The sequence below is a fragment of the Cryptomeria japonica genome, chromosome 5, assembly GCF_030272615.1.
Source record: "Cryptomeria japonica chromosome 5, Sugi_1.0, whole genome shotgun sequence".
NCBI lineage: Eukaryota > Viridiplantae > Streptophyta > Pinopsida > Cupressales > Cupressaceae > Cryptomeria > Cryptomeria japonica.
The window spans coordinates 192291704-192315506 of record NC_081409.1 but is presented as its reverse complement, the minus strand read 5'-3'; the positions used below and the strand labels follow the sequence as shown (position 1 = coordinate 192315506).

The 23803-nt window shown below is 36.9% G+C and overlaps 1 protein-coding gene across 1 annotated transcript in view; it reads left to right on the top strand.

The window, feature by feature from the left end:
* Positions 1-3906: 3906 nt before the first annotated feature.
* The window catches only part of LOC131043279 (endoglucanase 16-like), a 35911-nt gene continuing 16014 nt past the window's right edge, over positions 3907-23803 (top strand). Inside the window, exon 1 of the mRNA XM_059220479.1 lies at positions 3907-3999. Within this exon, the coding sequence (XP_059076462.1) occupies positions 3907-3999 (93 nt within the window). The remainder of the gene's footprint in view (positions 4000-23803) is intronic.

The following is a 23803-nucleotide window of genomic DNA, read 5'->3' as shown; positions in this document are numbered from 1 at the left end:
CGAAGAAACAGAAATAAAATTACCAATATACTAGATGGTGGTGGTATCTTGAGAAGCACGGAAGCTGAGATAGAACATGTGGCACTTGAGCATTTTGTTAGCTTACTGGGCAATTTAAGTTAGGCAGGAGATATGCCGGATAACAGGCTTCCTGAACTTATGCACAAGATGGTAAATATGGAGGAGGCTAAAATGCTTTGTGAACCTTACTCCCTAAAAGAGGTCAAAAGGGCCACCTTCGAACTCCATCCTCACAAGGCGCTAGGCTCGGATGGTATGACAACAGAGTTTTATCAGAAGTGCTGGGAGTTTATGGGAAAAGATATCTAGCTAGTTGTAGAGGAATTCAGGAAAAAAGGGAAGTTTGTAAGAGAGATGAATAATACATTTATTGCTTTAATTCCCAAAAAACAAGACTGCACGGCAATGCAAGACCTGAGACCCATATCACTTTGCAATACCATTTACAAAATCATATCGAAAGCAATGGCCAACAGATTAAAAAAGCTCTTACCTCACCTCATCTTAGAAAATCAGAATGGATTTAACCCCGGGAGAGAGTTAGCAGATAGCATTATTTTAGTTTCTGAAGTCATGCACTCCATACATAAAGAAAAATCAAAAGGTATGATCATTAAACTTGATTTTGCAAAAGCGTATGATAAGGTAGTCTGGCAATTTCTGATTAAGGTTCTAAGATGTTATGGTTTTCCAAAGGAATGGTTAGATTGTATCAATTTTTGCATCTCCACGGTGAGTTTCTCTGTATTAGTGAATGGTGCGGTGTGCGGTTTCTTTAAAGCCACCAATGGATTGAGGCAAGGGGATCCACTATCCTCGGCCCTCTTCGTTCTCATGGCAGAAGTCCTAAGCAATTTAATCAAAGCCAAGCAATCTGGCGGTTATTGGAAAGGTATACAAGTTCACAGACTGATTGAGCCCATTACTCATTCTCAATTTGCGGATGACACTATCTTGTTTGGCGAAGCAACAATGAAAGAAGCCAAAGGAATTAGAAAAGTATTGGATGAATACTCGAAGATGTCGGGTCAGGTAATGAATTTGGAGAAGTCACGGGTTTTCTTTTTTAACACAGAAAGAATGCTACATAACCGTATTACACAACTGCTTGGCTTAAAATCTATTGTTCTATCCCTCAAATATCTTGGGATCAGAATTAACATGGGCTGTAGGAAATCACACATTTGGGAGGATGTCCTTAACTCTTGCAAGAATAAGTCTGAGCAATGGAAGAATAAATGGCTAACACAAGCTGGAAGGCTTTTAATGATTAAATCTGTGTTATCAGCAGTTCCAATATATAGTATGCAATGCTTTCAAATGCTTAGCTCGGTAGGAGCGAAGCTAGATGGGTTTCTAAAAGAGTTTGTTTGGGATGGGGCCAAGGAGAATAGGAAAATACCTTTGATTAATTGGGAAACAATGTGCATGCGGAAAGAGGATGGAGGTGCAGGATTGAGGAAAATGAGTATGCAGAACCGGGCACTTGGTGCGAAGCTGTCATGGAAAATGTCCAAAAGCCCCAACAAATTATGATGCAGGATCTTTCAGAAAAAGTATTTGGACACAGATGATTTTGACCGAATCTTCACAATTGCAGATGCAGACAGGGGTTCTCCCACTTGGAATTTCCTGTGGGACAGCAGGGGTATATTAACAAATCACATTTCTTGGAAGATCGGCAATGGTAATAGGGCCAAGTTTTGGCGGGACTCATGGGATGGGGAGTTGCCGCTTTCAGAATGCTTTGAAGACCAGGATTGGGTCAACACCGTAGAATCCACTATTGGTACGCAAGTCGCCAATTATTTTGAGAATACTGAGACTCATGGTCTGAGGACTTGGAAATTGGTAAATATAGGCATTTTGCAATTGTGCCAAAAACTCAAAGAATTACTTAATAGCAAAGCAATATTAGCTTCAAATGAAGAAGACTGCTTATTCTGGTGTGCAGCGAAGTCAGGGGAATACAATGTTAAGCTGGGGTATGAAATTCAAAGGCATAAGATCCTTAATTCAGATTGGCCCAGTAAGTTGTGTTGGAACAAATGGGTACTGCCTAAAGTAGGGGCATTCCTATGGGTGGTGCTGAATGGGAGGATTCTCACTGGTGATAGACTGAAAACAATAGGTATTCATGGGCCAAGTCGGTGCGTGTTATGCAACAATGGGGAAGAAACAACGGATCATCTACTCTTCAGCTACAGGTTTGCTCGGAGGTGTTGGGATTGGTTCCTTGGAATGGTTAGCCTATCTACAGCCAGGAGTACGACTCTAAAAGACTTCCTGGTGGCATGGCCTAGATCATGTCAGTCAAAATGGGGTATTTTATGGCTGACTGGTCCAGCAATGTTAGTCTGGCATATCTGGAAAGAAAGAAATAAACGAATATTTAAAGAAACGGCCAAGCCAGTGGAAATAGTCATGGACAATATCAAGACAAGCACAGAAGAAGTCATTGGTGGTAAGTCGCGAAATGTCAAAAAATTTAAATTCAATGATTGGGACATGGAAATGGAAAGGAATTGGACCTTTAAGAATGTCCTTTTTCACCATCCCAAGCAAAGAATCAACAGGAAAGAGGTCAAATGGGAGAAGCCACACAACAATTGGGTAAAACTCAATTTTGATGGGGCAAGCAGAGGCAACCCGGGACAGGCTAGTTTTGGAGCAATCATTTGGAACGAGGAAGGAAACATGGTGAGTGGTATGTATGGTAATATCGGTTGTGCTACCTGCAATGAAGCAGAAATAAGAGCCCTCGTGGTTGGACTTGTTCTTTGTAAAGAGAAAGGTTTAACCAATGTGCAGATTGAAGGAGACTCGCAGATAATTATAAATGGGGTAACTACGGGTAGGCTGCTAAATTGGAAATTAGCTAAATGGTTACCTAGCATACGGTCCCTATTGCAAGTAATCAAGCCATATGAAAATTCACATATACACAGGGAGGGTAATCGAGTGGCATACTTGCTAGCAAATTTAGGAGTCAATTCAAATGCTGCAAAAATGTCAGTTGATCCTAAGAAAATAAGTTCAGAGGTCACAGACCTGCGTAGAAAAGACTTATTTAAGAAACGCGATGGAGTGGGATGATGATTTTTACAATTGAAGGACAGAGGATAACATAATTGCATCGAGAACAGGTCATTCCTTGATAGATGTAGTGACGGCAACCTGGCGTAAAGGAGATGTAGATGTGATGGAAGGGTTGATCCTTGCAGACTGTGCAATCTAGATAAGGTTGAAGAATCTTCTAGAGTCTGCAAGCTTTTATAGACCTTTGCGTAAGGCGAATGGAGTATTAGTAAGGCATTTAGAAGGGGTCCTCATTTTGTTAGTGTCGGAGCAGAATTGGGGCTTATCCATGGCCTACTTTGGTAACGTTGGACGCATGAACTATGAAGAAACATTAGATGTGCAGATACACAGTTTATTTGTCACCAAGGAATATGTGTATGATGCAATCAAAGGACTTGTGGGGATCACACTGAATTTTGAGCGTCACTGGTGCGATGCCACGGTCTATGAAGCTGTGCTCATGCCATTGGTGGACATCATCGAGTGCAGGGAGAGAGCAGTGGAGATTCTGGGCAGTTTTGTCAAACCAGCCAATGGTAATAGCATTGCAGATGTCATCCTTAGTCTACCAGAGAATGAGTGGATTAGCATACTGAAGACTTATTTTCAACCGAGCTACTTCTTGCCTTCGACTCCGAAGAAGAAGAGGAGGAGAGTGAAAATGAGGAGGGCAATGATTCAAAGACCAGTGAGACAAGTCGGGCTGAGTGCAGGCGTGTGGAAAGAGAAGAGTTAAAAGAGCCGATGAGAACATTTGGGGAAAATGTGTGGGAGGTGTTTAGGTGCGCAGTGTAGAATGGAAACATGGCCCCATTTCGTAGGATAACCAACTCAGAAACTTGGTGGTACTCGGATGGAGCCACTGCCAGTGTTATCAGCATTGGTGAATATGCTGGGGTAATCATGCAGACCCTCAATGGGAATCAGTAGGTGGTATAGCCAAGTAGGCATGGTCGGTGTTCGTCATCCATTAGGAGACATATCCAGTAGCTTTTTGTATATGGACCAGCTTGTAGGCAGGGTAATCTACTGTAAAAACTTTTCTATATGCAATACAAGGGTGCTATCCTCGTACTGATAGCTCTTATCATTAAAAAAAATAAAAAAATTTACCTTTAAATATAAAATTATAAATATTTTTTATAAATTTTATAGTTAAAATTAATATATTACAAAATGAATCAATAGAGATTTAGAGAGGAAGAAGATATGAAATGAAAACTAAAATTACAAAAAATAAATTCTTGTTGTAGATACTATAATGTGGTATTCAAAAATATAAATAGCCAATTGTACTTCCACAAGTGGGGTTTCTTCTATGCTAACAATTCATTGATTTTTAAATGTGAGTAATACATATTATTTTATCATTTGTGACTTCGTTCCAAGGTATGTGGATCTAAGGCAAATGCCTACTAGACAATATTATTTTTTATTAAGGGAAAAGCAAGTTTTGATGAGGACCCAAAATCCGTACATCAAGTTTTAAAGGCACCCAAAACCCTTAGATTTTGTAGGGATTTAGAGTCTTCTTATAGAACACTACAACAAGATTTAAAAAAGGCAACCAATAGCCAACCCACAATCATCCAATACAAACAAAGCAATAAGAACTTGTAAAAGAATAGAAGGCCTAAGCCATCAAACCAAACTACTTAGACAATCATGAGCAAAGGTTTTTTCTAGGATCCCCTATCCTTAAAAATGGTTGTTGACAAGGCTACCATAACCTTCAATTCCAGTGACATAAATATAATACATAATAAACTAACTAAAATTAACTAAACCTCCCAAACAACCAAAAGCTTTAAGAGGAACAAAGGGTTTTGATCTAGGTTTCCCAAACCTTCACAATGGGTTTTAAAATGGACCCCAAAACCATCCAACAATAGTTAGCAAAGGCCCCATACACTTAGTCCTCACCTCTCCTACAATGTTCATCTCCACCTCAATAGAAGATGAACCTATCTCAATGGGAACAACAAAGGAAGAAATAACCAAGATGAAGAACCACACTTGATCTAATCCTGCATCCAAGTAGACAAAGACAAGAAAATCCCTCACAAAGCAATTTCCAACCTCTCCCATAAGGCAAATCTCCACCTCCATAGGGGACGCCACCACCTCTATAGGAACTCCAAAATAGGAAGAAGGGAGCAAAAAGCCACAAGAATAATCCCCAACTTAATAAGGGAAGACTCCACCTCCATAGGAGCCACATAGAAATGGACCAAGGGAAGAGAAACACGATCCCACTTGAGAACATAGAAATCCAGAAGGCACTAGGCTCCAACAAAACTCACAAGGCTGAGCACAGCCCCTAAACTAAAAGATACCCTTAACCAAAAAGATTTTAAAAACACCCAAAAATAGTTCTAAAAAAATTGGAAGTCAACACAAACAAAGGCAAAACAAAAAAGCTCCCCTCACCATAGAATTTAACTCTAAAATAGGGAAAGGAGGAATCAAACATGATAGCCAAGGACCAAACCCTAGCAAATTTGCCAAGAAAAACATTGGCTCTATGAAAAAAAAAGATCACCCACTTGACATCCAAAAGACAAAAATTGCATTAGAGCCCTACAATCACCTGACCAAACCACTAGAGAAGGAAGCAAAGAGAAAGGATCCCCCAAAATAGGATCTCACACTGCCGAAATCCAACACCCAAAAATCCTCCTTCAACACCAAAGCCAAGCCCATCAAAGAGGAGCTGGAAAGAAGAGGTCAACAAAAGCACTCAAAACCCAAAATGGCACCAAGGACTCCTCTTCCACAACCCACAAACATATCACTCCAAGAGACCAAATCAATCTCCACAACCCCAAAGGAAGAAATAAAAGAAACAAAAAGTATCATCCACAACCACATCATGAGGAACCTTAGAATTGCTACCCCACCCGCCAGTGAAGCAAAGAATAGAGAAACTAACCACCAAAGTGGAAGCCATAGCCAAATATAGAGGCAAAATAATCCCACTAGAGGAAAAAACCAAACCCTCATTAGCCTAATATTGAAGACAACCCAGCTGTGAAGCATAATATCCATCATCGTTAGGATCATCGCTCTCTACATTGCCCTATACACACAAAACCCTTCCTCTACCACTCCCTTTCCCACTCTCCATCTCTCTCATAATAATATTAGATAGTTAACCCAATATACAATATTGTTGTTGTAGAGGTGAAAAATTATGGTTTCCATAATTAGATATATACAAACCACTATTTTTTACTTAGGGACCAATACATTAAAGAGGGGTGAAACCGATAGATCTATCCACAAATCAGCAAGGATATGGTTGAGAATTCTATTGGATTTACTAGTATTTGGATTGATTGCCCTTTTTTAAGCTGAATTGTAAAAATGATAAAATTAAGGTAAATATGCTAGAATTGAAGTAATTATGTGTCAACAATGAGCTACAGTCATCAGATTGAGCCACAAACCTAGATCTAAGCAATGTAAGCGTATTCGAACTTGTTCCCAAAAGGAAATCTTGAAATGTCAGGACTAGTATGCCTGTCACACCAGTCCTCTGCACTTTTTCGTCATCCAAAGGGGACCCAGTTCGTCTCTATAAATAAAGCTTATCCTGAATTTCGTAGCTCTGTACTTGCTTTCTACACACAAAAAGAAGGGGAAATAGGTTGGGAATAGGGGTATTCCTAAGTTAAACCCCATTTTAGGAATTAACCTTGAATAAAATATTACAAATACTGAAATAAACAATGGAAAGATATACCTCAAATCTGCAATAATGATGTTTTGCTTTTTGAATGTAATCACATATGTTGTATGAAATGGCATGAATATGACAAAACCCTAATAACACACACATGCTTGCATATGAATGATGTAATTTTTCTCTTCAATGATTGAATGAAGGAAATGCAACCTTGAAGATCTCTAAAAATGCTTGATGATTAATGCTTCTATGTTTGAATGTTTGATTACTTTAATATGGAGACATATCATGCTTGAATAAAATTAGGTTGATCAAATGTTTTTATATACGAGATCCTAGGTCAATTTACTGATTAGGCCGACCTCCAACGATCATATAGAAGCACCAATTTCATTTCTCACTGAAGAGATAGGTCTCATCCTTCTCTTGAAAATTGGGTCCCATTGAGGGGGACCGGGGGACCAGGGTGCTGGAAGAGAAGGTATGAGTAATGAGGGTCTATGACTCTGAAAACAATGGAGGAGGCAGCCAAGGCTGTGGCCGTTTCTACTACAATTTCTAATCTAGGAGTGTATTTATCAATCTTGTAAAGAGTTTGAGGAGTGTCCATATCTTCTAGATGCTCCCAACAATTATGGTCTGGGGATAACCCACCTATTTTTTTGCATCAAGATCAATCTCATTAGTTTTGAATGAATGATACACTTTGTAGCTAACTGAGTAGTGAGTCGTACCACCCATAACTGATTTGGAGTTGCACTAGCCTTGAGAAAGTAGTCACTGCCCCATCTAATAGCGTCCCTTGCATTATGAATCTCTCCTGTAGCTTTCAACTCTTCCTCATAATCGAGTGTCCCCCAAGCCAGTGTGGTGATAGTGAATGCCAAGGGAAGCCCATATTTTACATTATCTCCTGCATCGTACTAACCCCCAACAAGATCAACCTGCAATTGAGTTGCACACATAATTTTGTAGAGTCAAGAGTGATAGTATATATGACCCACTTTCTAAACAAATTGAACAAGGGTCTATTTCTGCTTCTGCTTATGTTTTGCCAGTGCCCATCTGTGAGGCCAAAATCTCCTCTCCGGTTTACTCGCTGAGATTGTGGGAGTTTACCAGATCGTTGGGCCTCCAGGAAGAGAATAGACTTAGATAGAGCATCTCTATAATCGAATTCTCCATGAACCAACTACCACTTACCACAAAACAACAACAAGACCATTGACAAAAGCACTTCCATTGCACTAGCCATATAAATTCCTCTTGCATGCTTTAATATTCGATTTAGAATTTAGCACTTCATTTATACTCTCAAATTCTCTCTCTCTGTCTTTTGATTATAAAATGGGCGAGACTGCATTTATAATAATAATGCTAGTTTAAAACGAGCAGAGAAAACACATAATAATGAACACAAAACAACAGAAAGAATAATAGACACAAAAAAGAACTTAAGACACAAGATTAACGTGGTTCACCACTAAGTGGCTACGTCCACCAGAAACACAGGGAGAATTCTTATTAACCAATATCCAATTACACAATACATCATGTGTATGGGCTACACACAACCATGCACACAACCATTTATATAAACATATCAAATATGAAATGAAGAGTCTTCTGAGGAAGACAAACAACCATGTGACTGTTGGGCTTCATATACCCAAGAATCTCCCCCATGAAGTCCAACCGGCACAGCCTGTAACATTCCCTGCATCTCCATTCCAAGGCTCATACTACAACCAGCTCTTGAGAAGATTTTAATATCGCCAAACTCTGTTCATGAACAATGCGAATTAATCTTCTCCAAGTCAGATCAGAGTTAAAAACATATTCTCTAACTACTTCATCCGACAATCCATAATTAGGAACGCCATTGTCTGCGAATGCATAATACACTCCTCCATCAAAGTCTCTTGCTCTTGTGCTCCCCCGTAATAGAATATCTAGAAGATCGCCATTATCAGATTTTAATACCCAAATATAAAACTCTTGTACAGGTGTGAATAGCCTACAAACATCACTCCTAATTCTCATGGTTGCCTCACTGAATGAATTTGTTGTATTTTGTGCAGTATCTGCAATCAATGCATTCCACTCTGCCTCCACTGCTGCAATCTGCAACAATAAATCATCACTTCTGCAATCTGCTTGTTCTTCTTCAGGGTCATCCTCATTTGCTAGATTCGAGACTACATCCTCCTCACCCTGGGAGGCATCCTCCTCATCTTGGAAGGGAAACAAACCAGTCTCTTCTACAAACAGCGAATACATCAAACCCTCTTCTTCTTCAGCCAAAGTCTCCTCCTTTTTCTAGCCATCCCACCAATGATGTTTGGTTTCATCCTCCACTTGGACATCACTCTCTACCAAGTCTAGACTGCCAAGAAATTTTTTGAAGACTGATTCGGCTTCATCATCTGATTCGGCCTCATCATCTGAAATTTCAGCCTGTTTATTGATTACATAAAAGCACCCAACTCCAAGATCAACTATCCAATCGGATCCCATCTCTGCTCAACATTTCACCATAGCTCTGATACCAACTGTTAGTTTAAAAACGGGCAAAGAAAACACATAATAGTGAACGGAAAAAACAACAGAAAGAATAATAGACACAACAAAGAACTCAAGACACAAGATTAACGTGGTTCACCACTAAGTGGCTACGCCCACCAAAAACACAAGGAGAATTCTTATTAACCAATATCCAATTACACAGTACATCATGTGTATGGGCTGCACACATCCATTTATATAAACATATCAAATATGAAATAAAGAGTCTTCTGGGGAAAACAAACAACCATGTGACTTTCTTTTTTTTCCTTTCTTTTTCTTTTTTTTTTAACGTGGTTCACCACTAAGTGGCTACGTCCACCAGAAACGCAGGGAGAATTCTTATTAACCAATATTCAATTACAGAATACATCATATGTATGGGCTGCACACAGCCATTTATATAAACATATCAAATATGAAATGAACTCATATTTCCACAACCCCAAAAGAAGAAATAAAAGAAACAAAAAGTATCATTCTCAACCACATCACCACCAGGAACCTTAGAACTGCTACCCCACCCGCCAGTGAAGCAAAGAATAGAGAAACTGGCCACCAAAGTGGAAGCCATAGCCAAATATAGAGGCAAAATAATCCCACTAGAGAAAAAAACCAAACCCTCATTAGCCTAATATTGAAGACAACCCAACTGCGAAGCATAATATCCTCTCAATTTTGGTAATCATATATCATTCCATTGCGTGATAATAATTTGTTTGATAAACAAATTTAATCAGACCCGCTGTGCATGGGTAATTTGCTTGCGTAAAGGAAAAATATTTTTTCTTATTAAAGTTAATTAGCTCCTGCAAGAATTTGGTCATGACATTCTTCTAGTCTACTTCAAGACCGTACGCCACACCTATGGTTAACAAAATTATTATGGAAGAAAACATATTTAAGTCTATTCGCCAAGGATCATCGCCCATTTATATGCACATTACATCTGTGTGAATTACCCTATTGTTGAATAAATAAATGAACGCTGAATTCTGTGTGCATGTATTTTCACGTTGTCTGCGCTGCTGTGCTAAATTAAAGGTATATCATCGCCCTCTTACATTCATTTTACACATGTATTTGAATTCCTGCTGTAAATAAAAAGTGATTTCAGTGTTGATATACTTTCATTTGCTCTGCCATGCAGTATAAAGTAACAAGCAAGCTCGGCTGCTGCATCTTTTTTAATGATAAAATATGTATAATTTTGTGTTTATCGCATATAATGTTTTAAATGGAGCAATATATTGACATGTGATCAGCTCTTTGTATTATCATTAGTTCAAGTCCTCATGTTCCTCAATCATCTTACTTTTCTTTATATGTTCATCATGTCTTTACTATTTATTTATCTTTATGTATATTCTAATTGCACATATTAGTTCTATGATTCAGTTTTAATGTTTTGTTTTTAAGGTATACATTTGTGTGTCATAGAATTGATCTAGTTGAATCATAAAATATGTATGAGTGAACTTGAAATTTAAATGTTGAAATTTAAAATCTAATGATGCCCCGCACCTTCAAGATATCTTGTAGATGGACATAATTATTCTCAAAGAATGGTTTGGACAAAATGTATGTAACCTACTATACAATAGTACATTAGAATAAATCAATTATCTACTTCCTTCAAAATGCATGTGATTCTCAATATATTTATAGTGATGATGGATTTAGTTCTTTAATACTACTTTGCAAACAGTTGTTCGTTTGATTACCAAAAAATCATAATTGAGGGTGATTCCATAAGCGCCATCATGATGTTGCAAGGAAAGGCTAAGCTAGGTTGGAGCATGATGGACCTTATCACCAAATGCCAAAGTGTCATATCCACCTTTGGCCACATCAGGATCCAACATACCCTTAGAGAAGGGAATAAGACTGTGGATAGGCTAGTGAACCTTGGTCCCTTCTCCAACAAGCTCAATATATGGATGGTGCAACATGAGTTGCCTGATGATATTTGTGTCATGATATATGCAAACATTAGTCCCAATGATACTTAAAGATTTAAATATCACCTTTTCATTTATTATTTTGTCCATATTGTACTTCAATCATTTATTGATCAAGAGTTGCTCTATTAAATTTCACAAAAGCAATGTTTCCTTCAAAACTACCATTCGTTGTCATTTTCCCAAAGTTGGTTTAGCAATTCCTTACCGATCTCTGTTACTAGTTTCTTAAAGAAAGCTACTACCATGGGTGGACATCTCATGCAAACTAAGTTGGACGAGTGTGACAATTTCAAATAGAATGAAGCTCTTTGGAAGAAGGTTGTGAAAGGTAATAATGGTGTCATATATTGAGGGAATGAAGTGTTTCAACCCTTCCTTATTTGAGCAGTTTGCCCAATCATGGAACAAAGGCAAAGTTAAAGTGGGGAGTGCGGTGTTTACAGTGTCTATGAAGACAATTGTGGCCATGATTGGTCTTATTGTGGAAGGTACAACCTTCTCCAAGAAACCTAAGGGAACTACAAACTGGATTTTATGAGGATTCTAAAGCCATGGCAGAAGGTGGCTCACTTGCAAAGCATATTCAATAGAGAATATTTTCCTGGGGTTTGGAAAGAGGTCACACTACTCTTTATGAAGTACATTACTCTGTATGAAAGATTCAAATGGTTCCATTCCCAGCTCTTCCCTATGCTCAACTACCTCAAGTATGGTGTGAAGATAAATTTCCCTTGTCCTAGTCTATGGTTTTTTTCATTTAAACATGACCCCCACTAGTGGTCTTGCTATTAACCCCTCTGGTCCTCTCCCTAATCCCACTCTGATTATCAAACTTTTGGATAACCTAGAGAGCAGTGCCACTAATACTACTCCTATGCTCAAAGGGGCCCCTACCAAGGTTAACCCTAATAGATCAGCTATAAACAAGAACCCTTCAGCCCCTCCCATTATAGAATGCAAAATGTTTCTAAGAACTCTGCTTCTTACTGGTCCACTAGGTCAAAGTGGACCCCAAACAACCATATTGGTAATCTTCCACCCCTTCATATGGCTTCCCTCACGCCTCCCTTGTTAACTCCTTATGGAAATGGGATTTACCAGTCCTTGTAAAAGAGTCAATGAGCTATGTGATGTCTACAATAGATATAAATCCATAATCTATTGGCTCCTCAACCAAATCAATGTTGCAAAGAAGAAAATTAACAAGCTAGAGGCCCTCACCAAGGTGGACATCAAAGCTTTTAGCTGGGTGATGGATAAAAAGGATCAAAGGGCCTAGGTGGCAAATAAACTTGAGAAGTGGGAAATCTTGGAAGATGAAATGGAGGAGATCAGTGAGAGGGTGGACCAAAAGGTTTATAGGAGGGATATGATGAAGGATGTAAAGGAGCTTCAAGACAACTAGGTGACCCTAAAAAGGAAGATGGGGGAGATTATGACCTTGGACAATGAAATGACAAGGAGAAACTTTGTGACTCTTCAGGGAATTTAGGAGAAAATTGACACGAGGCATGCTAAGAAGAAATAAGATATGGAGTCATATCCTACCACTTTTATGGAGCTGTCAGTATCGAGGGTTAAGGCTACTCTGGAGTCCCCTATTGTTTCTTCAAGAATGTTTTTGAAGAAGAGGCTCTCCTTCTCCGAGAAGTGAAAGTGATGAGTCAAGATTGGAAAACTGAAAAGACCCCCACCGGGTAGACCATTGGTTTGTGTCTTTGGTGGGTGGTATGACTATTTTTTTTATTTTTTTTGGCTTCAATCTAGTCTTTGGTCTAGTTTTTGGCCTAGTCTTTGCTCTAGTCTTTGCTCTAGTCTTTGGTCTAGTCTTTGGTCTAGGCTTTAGTCTATTCTTTCGTCTAGTTTATGATCTAGTCAACTGGTTCTCTAGTTTAGGGCTCTCACTCCTCGTGAGACCCCCATTTTCTTTGCTTTAGCAGTTATGTAATGGTTGGGGCCTCTCCCTCTTTTATCTAACCACAACAATTGGTCATTTGAAGTCTATTCTTATACTACTATTGTGACACCATCTTCTAAAAGGATATTATGATAGGTATATGGAACTTTATGGTAAGTGGCAGGAGGGAATGGTTGACAGATATTTTAAGAAACAAAAGGGAGATTGGTTTAAGGTAGTACATAAGTTTATTGATTGATAGAATTAGAACCATTACTAACATGGATGGAGTTACCATTTTACACAATAATAGAGATAATAGGGGATGTGTATGTAGGTATATCCAAGCACTTTTGTGCAACAAGCCATCATCATAGCATTTTCATCCACTATGTGAGATATACCATGTAGAACATTCACAACATCTAAATCACCATGTATCAACTTCCTTAGACTCTCAATCAAGGGGACTGCTTCTCCAACCAAGGGTTCCATACTCACAATTTGTTGAAGAAATTTCAATTCCTTTTTAAGCTCATTTAGTTGTTCATTAGACACTTGTATTGAGGGATCATTCTCATCATGAAAATCTTAAGGGGAATTTTCTTCAAGTATATTAGGAAAATTGTGTATTGGATTGATTGAAGATTGCTCTCATATGTTTCTTGGTGGGAATTAGTTAACATGCAACTCAGGCTCAACACCATTATTAATTAAAGTGTAAAAAGCCATGAGTCAATAACTTTTTCTCATAGGAATCTTAGATTCAAAAGAACAAATCATGAAACTCATAAAAACCTATAAGATCCAAAATCAAACTCTTGTTCCTAGAAAGCAATAAAGGAAAAGATAGGGAAATTATTTTATGCTTTTAATGTCTTTGTTTATCTCGCAAATTCATTGAAAATTGATTAATTAAACTATTTTGAAATAGTAATATTGTGATCAATTAACCAACTAATTAAATAATATTAGTAAAAATATTGTGATTAATTAATCAATACAAACACATAAGAAATATAAGCTAGAAATAATTACATTTGATCTGAAAATTCTATGCAGATAAATAAGATCTAAAAATACAAATAAAAAATAATGTAAAATGGCAACTTCACCAAAATGCGATCGATGAAAAGTGAGATCCTAGTATAAGAACATAAACTGAGATCTCAATTTTTCATTTGGCATTACATTACAAACATAAATAGGTTTAGATATAGTCCTAATATATGTGGAGACATCACTAGTTCAAGATGTTGTCTAATGCAGTTTTGGATTTCTCATTACACTATGTAATATTCTCTAGTTTATGTTCCTTTTGTTGCAACAAAATTGGGATTATGAATTGTGGATTTAAGATTTGGGCTTAATGATAAGAAATTGATATCTTTCAACATTAACAATAAAATACAAAATAAAAAACCAATATAATATCTCAAACCTAAAAAGAGGAGTCAAAGAGGAACCTTTCACTATAATCTAGGCCTAAATATGCTAAACACAATTGGAGGGTCCCCTAGTCCAAGGTTTTCTATATCAATAGAAGGTTCTAGACTCCCAATTGAGAGGCCTTGTATATTTGTCTCTCTAAAGTTCAACTAAAAAGAATTGAACACAATTGGAGGTCACCCTAGAGTACAAGTGTTTCTACTTATTCAAAATCTAGGATCATTTATTGTTGTGCTATATAGTGGCTAGCCTAAGTCAAACCCATTTTTGTGTTTCCACCTCCACTATATATATATATATATATGAAAACAGGCCTTATCCTTAGAAAAGAAAGAGGAAGAAACCTTAATGGGAATGCTTGAAATGACAAATATTACCTTAGATATGAAACCCTTGGCTTGAAGTATCAAATAATGATTTCCATTTCCTTAAATGGTGTTAATGCATTCCTTCATCATGGAGGAGCACATCATAATTGATCATGATTTCTCAAATAAAGATGTAGAAATGAACACTTAACTCTTTGATTGCAGATTTATGCTCAAATACATTAAATATGCTTGATTAGAATATTAATTATAATTCTTCTTAATAGGTATGTGGAACATTATGGTAAGTGGCAGGTGCAGATGGTTGATAGTTGGTTTGAGAAATAAATGAAAGAGTGGAGAAAAGTGTCACATAGTTAGTAATAAGGATATTTTGTAGCAATTGATACTCGTATCTAAACTTGGTTTTAATGAGCAGTATATATCCAAGCACTTATGAGTAACTAGCTATGGTCATAGTTTTTTCGTCCAATATGTGAGCTATGTTATATATAACATCCACATCATGTGACTCACCTTGTATCAATCTCTTTAGAGTCTCAATCTAGGGGAATGCCTTCCTATTCCTTATCAAGCTTCTTCCATTGTTCATTAGACCCATGTATTTAAGTTTCATCCTCATAAAGAGAAGGATGAGAATGATTTTCAATTACATTAGGAAAGATATGTATTTGATTGAGGGAATATTTCTCTCCTGTGTTTATTGATAGAGACAAGTCAATAGGAAACTCAAGCTCAACAACATTAATAGTTAAAGCATGGGAAGCCATGAGTTAGTAACTTCTTTTCACAAGAATCTTAGATTTCAATTTATTCAACTCATAAAAAAGTATAAGCTTCAAAAGCACAATTTTTTTCCTAGAAAGTAATAAAGGAAAAATAAAAGAAGATGGAGTGAAATTGGTTTATGTTTTAATGCCTTTATTTTTCTCATAATTTATTTTTACAAATATAAATAGAAATGAAAAATGATGTCATCAATTAATAAATGAATTAAGTAATATGTAATGATAGATAGAAATGATGTAATAGATTATACTAAGTGAATATCAATAATGTGATCAAGTAGCCCACTATATAAGAAGTATAAAATAATAATGTTATGATTAATTAACCAATGCAATCACATAAGAAATAAATTTTAGTAATGTTTGTATTTTAATCTAATGTTTTTATACAAATAACTCATATCCAAAATTCTAGATTAGAAATTATGCAAAAGGTAAGGTTCAACAAAATCATATGCAAAGAATGAGATCCTAGCCTAGGAATGCAAATTAAGATCTCAAATTTCCATGGCATATTATTATGAACATGAATTTAAGGTATAACTACAGTCCTAGTAAAAGAGTGTAACACTACAAATTGTTGTTCCTTTGTTGCAATGGACCTGTACTTATAAAATATGTGTTTAAGATCTAGGCTAAATGATAAGGAATTGATATCTTTCAAAAATGACACTGAAATACAAAATAACACACTAGCTCAAGTATAAAAAGAGGAAATAAAGAGGAACTTGTAGCTACAATTTGGGCCTAAAAATACTAAACACGATTAGAGTGGTGGACCTAGTGTGAGGGTGTCTATGTACACAAAAAGTTATAGATTCATAGTCAAGAGGTCTTGTAAGTCATTCTCTCCAAAATTATGTCCAATAACACTAGACATGGTTGGAGGGCACCCTAGATTAGGTTATTTTGCCCATTCAAAATCTAAGATCATATGTGATTGCATACTACTACAAACCTATAACAAGTTATTTGTTATTGGATCAAAACCTACATACATGAAAATGGGGGGAAATGGTTTTGTTGTATAGGGGCTTTCTTAAGTCAAACTCAGTGTTGGTGTTCCCATCTCAACTATAACAATGATTAATGAAAAGAGAGCTTATCTTTAGAAAGGATAGAGGCCAAAACAATAATAAATATAATGGATTTGATAAATGTTACCTTAGTTATGAAACCATTGGCATGAAGTCTTAAATAAGGCTTGATTTTTCTTGAATGATGTTATTGCATACCTTCATCATGCAGGAAGACATTAAAATTGATCATTGTTGCTAAAACAAATATATAGACTTGAATGCTTGACACCTTGATTGCAAATCTATACTCAATTCTTTGAACATGCTCAATGAGAATTGAATTATGAAGGTTAAGGTTTGAAATGAGAGAGGGATTTGTATTTATATGCAACTTACATCTTTTCAAATTTAACATTTAGGTAAGACAAAAATCAGAGGGACATTTCCCACTACATACACAACCAACATTTGCAATACAATAGTTCTGGCCAAACTACTTACACAAGGGCATTGGTCACCCTAGTCTAGGATAGGGGCCTAGGGCGCCCTATTCTTACTAGTTTGAGTACATATACTTTGGATACTCTTATGTGCTCTTATGTGACCTTGTGTGCATTTATGCACTTATATTCTAGAATATTTTTTAAAATATTAGAAATCATTATAATGATGCTATGCTCTCCCTTGTGTTGAGATGGATTTTAAATTATGAAATTGAATTCAATATTTAAGTAAAAATATAGCATTGGAATCATACTACGCAATTCCATTACTCTTGCTAGTATTACTTTGTGGTAGGGTGGAAAGATGCTCTGGCAATGTTCGCACCTGTAGTTTTTGTCAAGTTCCAAGAATTCATATTAGGATCTTTATGTTTTGCTCTTATGTATTCAATGTAATCTAATTTTAGTTATAGTAAAGGAGTTTGTATCCTTATATTCTAAATGTAATAACTTATTGTACTAAACAATCTTGCAATTAATGCAATGTCTTTATCTATAGATATTAAACATGTATCTTTGATTTATGCTACTTTGTGTAATTTGTGAATTATGTAAATGTTTAATTATGGAGGACCTAACAATGGGTCTAATCCTATCAATCAATATACTTATGTACCACCTTAAACCAATCTTGTTTTGTTTCTCAAACCATCCACCAACCATGTACACCTCCCACTCACCATAAAGTTCAGCATATCTACCATAATATCCTATGAAGAGATGATGTCATAATAGTAGTGTAAGAATAGACTTCAAAGGAACAATTGTTTGCAAAGTGATATTAAAGAATTAAGTCCATCATCACTTCAAATATACTGAGATTTGCATGCATTCTAAAGGAGCTATTGTACAAGTAGATATTTGTTATTATATTGTCCTATTGTATAGTAGGTTTCATATATATATTTTGTCCAAACCATTCTTTCAAAATAATTATGTCCATATACAAGATCTCTTGAAGGTGTGGGGTATCATTCCTTCAAGGGGTGTTGCATAGTCATTCTTACTTCATTCTCTCATGGAGAGATAGGCCTTTTGTTGAGATTTATCTTTTGCATCCTTTCTCCCCATGTAGTTCTGGACTTATGTATTCTCTTCATATAGTTAAGTTTAGTTATGCAATTTCTCCCTTTATCACACATCGGTTGTTTTTTTTATTCTCTTGAGTGGTATGTCCTATGCATACATATTGCTTTTGTTCTAATCACTCATGCGTGTATGATTTTCATTCTAATTCAATAGATATATTTTCTTGTATAATTTATTTCTATCTTGTTGATTATTTTATTTCAAGCATTTTTCTCCTAAGTAGTTTGATATCCAAATATTACAGTGTCATAATAAATTAAATGCACATTGAATGCCACACAATCAGGTACTAAGTCAACTCGTAATGACTAACATAAAATCATACAAAATTTAGAATTTAAATATAAAAATTTAAATTTTACATTCATTCATACATACATATTTTAAGAATTCCAAAATATAACTTGGAGATAAAACGTTAATGCTGAAGCATAGAACATGTTGGTTGAAAATTTTGTACACTTGGGGAAATATACAATATTGTGGTTTCAACCACAGCACACGAGTAAAAACTCTCCTAATTAAGGGAAGGCTCCCCCTATCTAACTACAACTTGGAAAATAAAATGGGATGGGACAGCAATCTTTCTTCTTTTTTCAAGAAAGACAATATCCTTTTCTCTTCATAGAAAAGGATAGCGATTGAATAACAGCAGTAACCACTTTTAAGTGAAATAAGAGAAAGGAAATGAAGTTTCCTGAAAGCGCAAAGACTTTCATCACTTCCTTAGGGACGGGACAACAATACCAAGCTCAAAGACTTGACTATTGGAAGTCCTATCTACCCTTTGCTATACTAAATTTTACAATGAATAAAAGACGACAGCTCAAAGACTGGAATAATTTATTCTTTTAACACAAAGATAAGAACTAATGCAAGCTCAAAGACTTGCTGCTATTTCTTATCAAACAATAATTTTTCCTCAAGAACAGACGCAAGCTCAAAGACTTGTTGCTCCTTCTAGAGATTTCCTATTTTAATTAATCTTCTCTACTTGCAGCTCAAAGACTTCAAATCATATTGGACTAAGCTCCTTTAGAAACACTTTGCATAGAATAAATAAAAAGAATGAAACTGAAACTTGTAGCTCAAAAGACTCAAAACTTGAGTAATCCTTCTTTATTATTCTTCAAAACCTTCAATTCACATATATAAGCTCAAAGACTTCTTGTTGTAAATTTGGCAGAGTTTTTGCTTGCTTTCCCAAAAGATAAAGATTACAAAGGACCCTCTCTTCTATTTATAGGAGAGGAGCCTTGAGAAAAAGGTGGGAGGATCCTAACTAACTTGAGAAATTCCCTCAACCACCAAGACCTATTCAACAACTAATTATGACTTCATTAACTAACTAAGACTTATTCCAACTACAGTCCTAATCGGAGACAACTTGTAGTTGCCTTACCAGTAATTACAAAAATGCAAGTGATGACAACTTGCAATTACAAAAATGCAAGTGAAGACAACTTGCAATTACAAAAATGCAAGTGATGACAACTTGCCGAAAGGGAAACTACAATTCTGAAATTACAATTTTAAAATTTTACAACAAGTGTTAAAAATACTTAAGTTGCAACTCTTGAAGATACGAACAATTCGAACTTCTGAATAACTTTCTGCAATTCATCAGGATCTGGTTCATGAGTGTTCATAGCCACCACCCTAGTTTTTACGATGACATCATGGCATTGGCATAGCGTGGAATTGCCTTTTTCCAATGCTGACCGGATTTCCTGCAACTCGGTTTGATACTTAATCAATATTTGAATGGAAGCGACTGAGAATTGCTCACTTCTCCATTCATCATGAATCTTGAGTTGCAGGTCTACAAGAACTTCTTCCTCGGGCAGCAGCTCATCATTCTGATTTAAAATGTCACAAGATGCCTTTTTACAATGGGAGGTTACATCTTGAAAGACTGCTTCATGCAGCTTTAAGGTTTCATCAATTTCTTCAATGAGTGATTTGAGAACAAGAGATTTGTTCTCCAGAAGTTCCTCATATTCAATGTACGTGACTCTGGAAGGAATTACGTCATGCACCTGAAGAACGCCCAACTCATGTTGAGGCATCTTTCACCAAGAAACTAAATTTCCCTCAACCTTCTCCAAATTTAGTTTGAAAGCACCCAAGATTTGATTCAACTTATCTTCAATGATCTCCAATTTAACCATCGTTTCAAATACCTGTCTTATGACTTGTGAACATAATTCATGCAGTTGATCAACCCAGGTGTCTAAGGCTTGAACCTTTTGGGCGGCTCTCTCAATACCTTGGATTGGTTTGCTGACCCTGGAAGAAATAGGTACTTGGCCTTCTCCACTTGAAGGTTGAGTAATACTTTGGATGGCTGCCATGAGTCTTTGATTCTCTACTTCCAGTTGATCTTTCTTGGTCAACACCTCATCATACCGTTGTACCAATGTAGCCACTGTTTGTTGAGCATTGTACTTGACAACCTCATGTGTCTGCTTACCCAGTTGAACTTTGGTGATGCGATAATCAGCTGCTTGCATTTCTTCAACTGGTTTATCTGATATTGGTTCAGCAATCTCTACCACTCTCATCCGGTTTTCATCAACGGTCACCCTTGAAACTGTCTTTGCCCTCTTAACAGCTTTAGGTTTTGATTGTTTCAACTGTTGGTAGTCGAAGCGATCAGGTGAGATCACCTGCTTCTTCCTCTTTGCAGTGAAGGAACTGAGCCATGGAGGTAAAGCCATTAACTCTGATTCTGGGATAGAGGGAGAAGCAGTTTCTGTTTGAATAACAATGGTGACCTTGGGAGAAGTGTCCGTCTGGATAGCCACCATAGTTTGCTGAGTGATGACAGGATGTGATGAAGATGTCATGAACTCATCAAAATAGGTCATAGAAGTATCAATATCAGACACAGGTACATATGAAGGATCTTCTGAAAATATATTCAACAAATTTTCCTAAGGATGGCCTTGAGATGGTTCTGCTGCTGAAAGTGGAAGGACATTCTGCGAAGATTCTGAAACTGAAGGGGCAGATTGAGAGCTCACATCTATCACAGGAGGAAACATGTGTACCTCAATAGGAAGTGAAGAAAGAGAATTGTGGAGACTCTATAGAAAGTGACTGAAGAGCATTATCAGATTGAGTTTCTTCCTCTGAAGCTTCAGGATCAATCACATGAATTTCCAATTGTGGCTTCTCCTTGCCTTGAACTGTTATTTCCTGAGGAGGAAGCACCATTGCACGACTGACTCACAATTTAATCCTTGTACTAGAAGAGGATGCACCTTCTTTGTTGTCTAGTTGAATTTCAGACTTCTGCCCAAGAGGACCTGTAGAATCCTCTTCTTTCCCAACCTTAATCTTAATGAGCTTGACACCATTATTCTTTAGCCAGATATTGGTATTGGCAAGAACTGACTGAAATCTATCCAAGATAGAAGTGCCTTCCTTGTGGGACCAGTGGATAGAAGGAAGCGGAGCCTCATCAACATTATGACTGACAAACTCAGGATCAAGAACGTTACCATCATCAATCATACCTTGTGGCACATTCACGAGGTTTAGATCCACAAAATGTTCTGCAGTGAGTCGGCAATAATCCATCTTGCAAATCTCCTTTTCGGTATGAAGATCAGCCCAAATATCTTCTATCTGGTGTACATGGATGAAGGTCTTCTTGATCTTCTCCTTCATGCCTCAGTAATCGAAATCAGCTCTAGGTTTGAATCTTTTGAGTCTAATTTCCTGCAACTCAGTCTCCATAGCCCTGGCCTTGATTGAAGTCATTCGAGAATATTAAACAATCTTCAATGGGTTGTTGGAAGAAATACCCATGCCAACCTTGTGCTTAACTGACTGGTGTGTATGCACAGCCATGATCTGCCTTCCCAATTCCATGAGAATAATCTTATCTGTTGGGTACCGTGGGAGCATGTAAGGCTGCTCGCCATAGCATCCAACTCTCATGTAGGTAAAAGGTGGAAATTGGAAAAACAAACAACCATATTCTTTCACCTTTTCCCATGCTTCATCTGAGACTCTTTTGTTCTTCAAGTTCTTGTCAAATTGACACAAATAATGACCAAAGAAAGCGTCCTGAACCCTTCTGAAATGAGACCTACTTGATCTTAGAGGCAACTGATCATAGTATTCCCAAACCGGTACAAGCATGCGATCACCCTTGGTGGAAAGACCTGGGAAATGTCTAAGTGACGCAGCAATATACACGAGATATGAATTCATGTAGAAGGTGAAGGTAGTAGGGACGACTGCAAATTGCTCACACAAAGCATCACTGATGATTTCATCCCAACAGATGTGCTGAGACTGCCTTACTAACATAATAAATTGGTACATCCAAGGTTCAAAAACATTGGAATGCTCCAATCCCATCATACGGCTAAGAAGAGTAATAGTATCACCAATCTCATTCTTGAAATCAGACCGATATAACTTTGCCCATCTGGTAAGCACAGTGCAAGGTTCATGAATCCATTTGTTGATATGACGCTTACAGTCTTTCTCCCTTTTGGCAAAGTATCCAGCTGCACTTTGCTTGGAGATCTCTATATAAATGGTTTCCGAAGGTATTTTGAAAACCCTCTCTATAGCTTCTGCATCCAAGCGAATGATCACTTCCCCATCATCATTTCTAATGACTCATGTCTCTTTGTCAAAATGATGAGCACATGCTAGAATAAATTATGGTTCTAGGGCAGCAACTGGAAAGGATGCGGCATGATGGATATGGTTGTCCAACAACCGTTGCATATCACCCTCCTTCGGATCTTCAATCCTTTGTATGAATTCGGACATGTCAACATGCCCTATCTCAATATCCTTGATATGATCAAGGGAGGAGGAGATCTGTGACTGCGGAACTTCATTCTGGTATTTATCATACCTGTATTTCATCTTTTTTGGAGTGGGAGATGATGATACATCTGTCATCTGGAAACAACTGGGAATGCTGCAATGTAAATCCAAGAGTATCAAGGCAATATCAAAGTCAGTATCTTTAGACATTTTCACTCCTCCAAATGAGAAAGTTCAACTTTCGTATTTTGGCTTTGTGAGAGGAGATATAAGAAGTGGAAAAATAAGCTTTTGACTTATTTCGGGTTTTGAAACATGTTTTGCAAGTACACAAGAGGGAAGTACAAACGTGCAATCGGGTTTTAAATTCCGAATGCAATTATACTTGCAAAACACGAAGCATGAATAAATGGAAGGAGAATGAATTTTCAGTTTGGAAGTTGGGAAGAACACATTTGCAATTGGTTTTCTAAATCCAAATGCAAACTTATTTGCAAACTGAAAATCGAAGGAATGGACGGAAAAAAGGTATTTAGGCAAGCGGGAAATGACGAAGATGATAAGTACGGATGAGGGGAATTGGAAGCAGATAGGTAAAAATGAATTTCGGGAA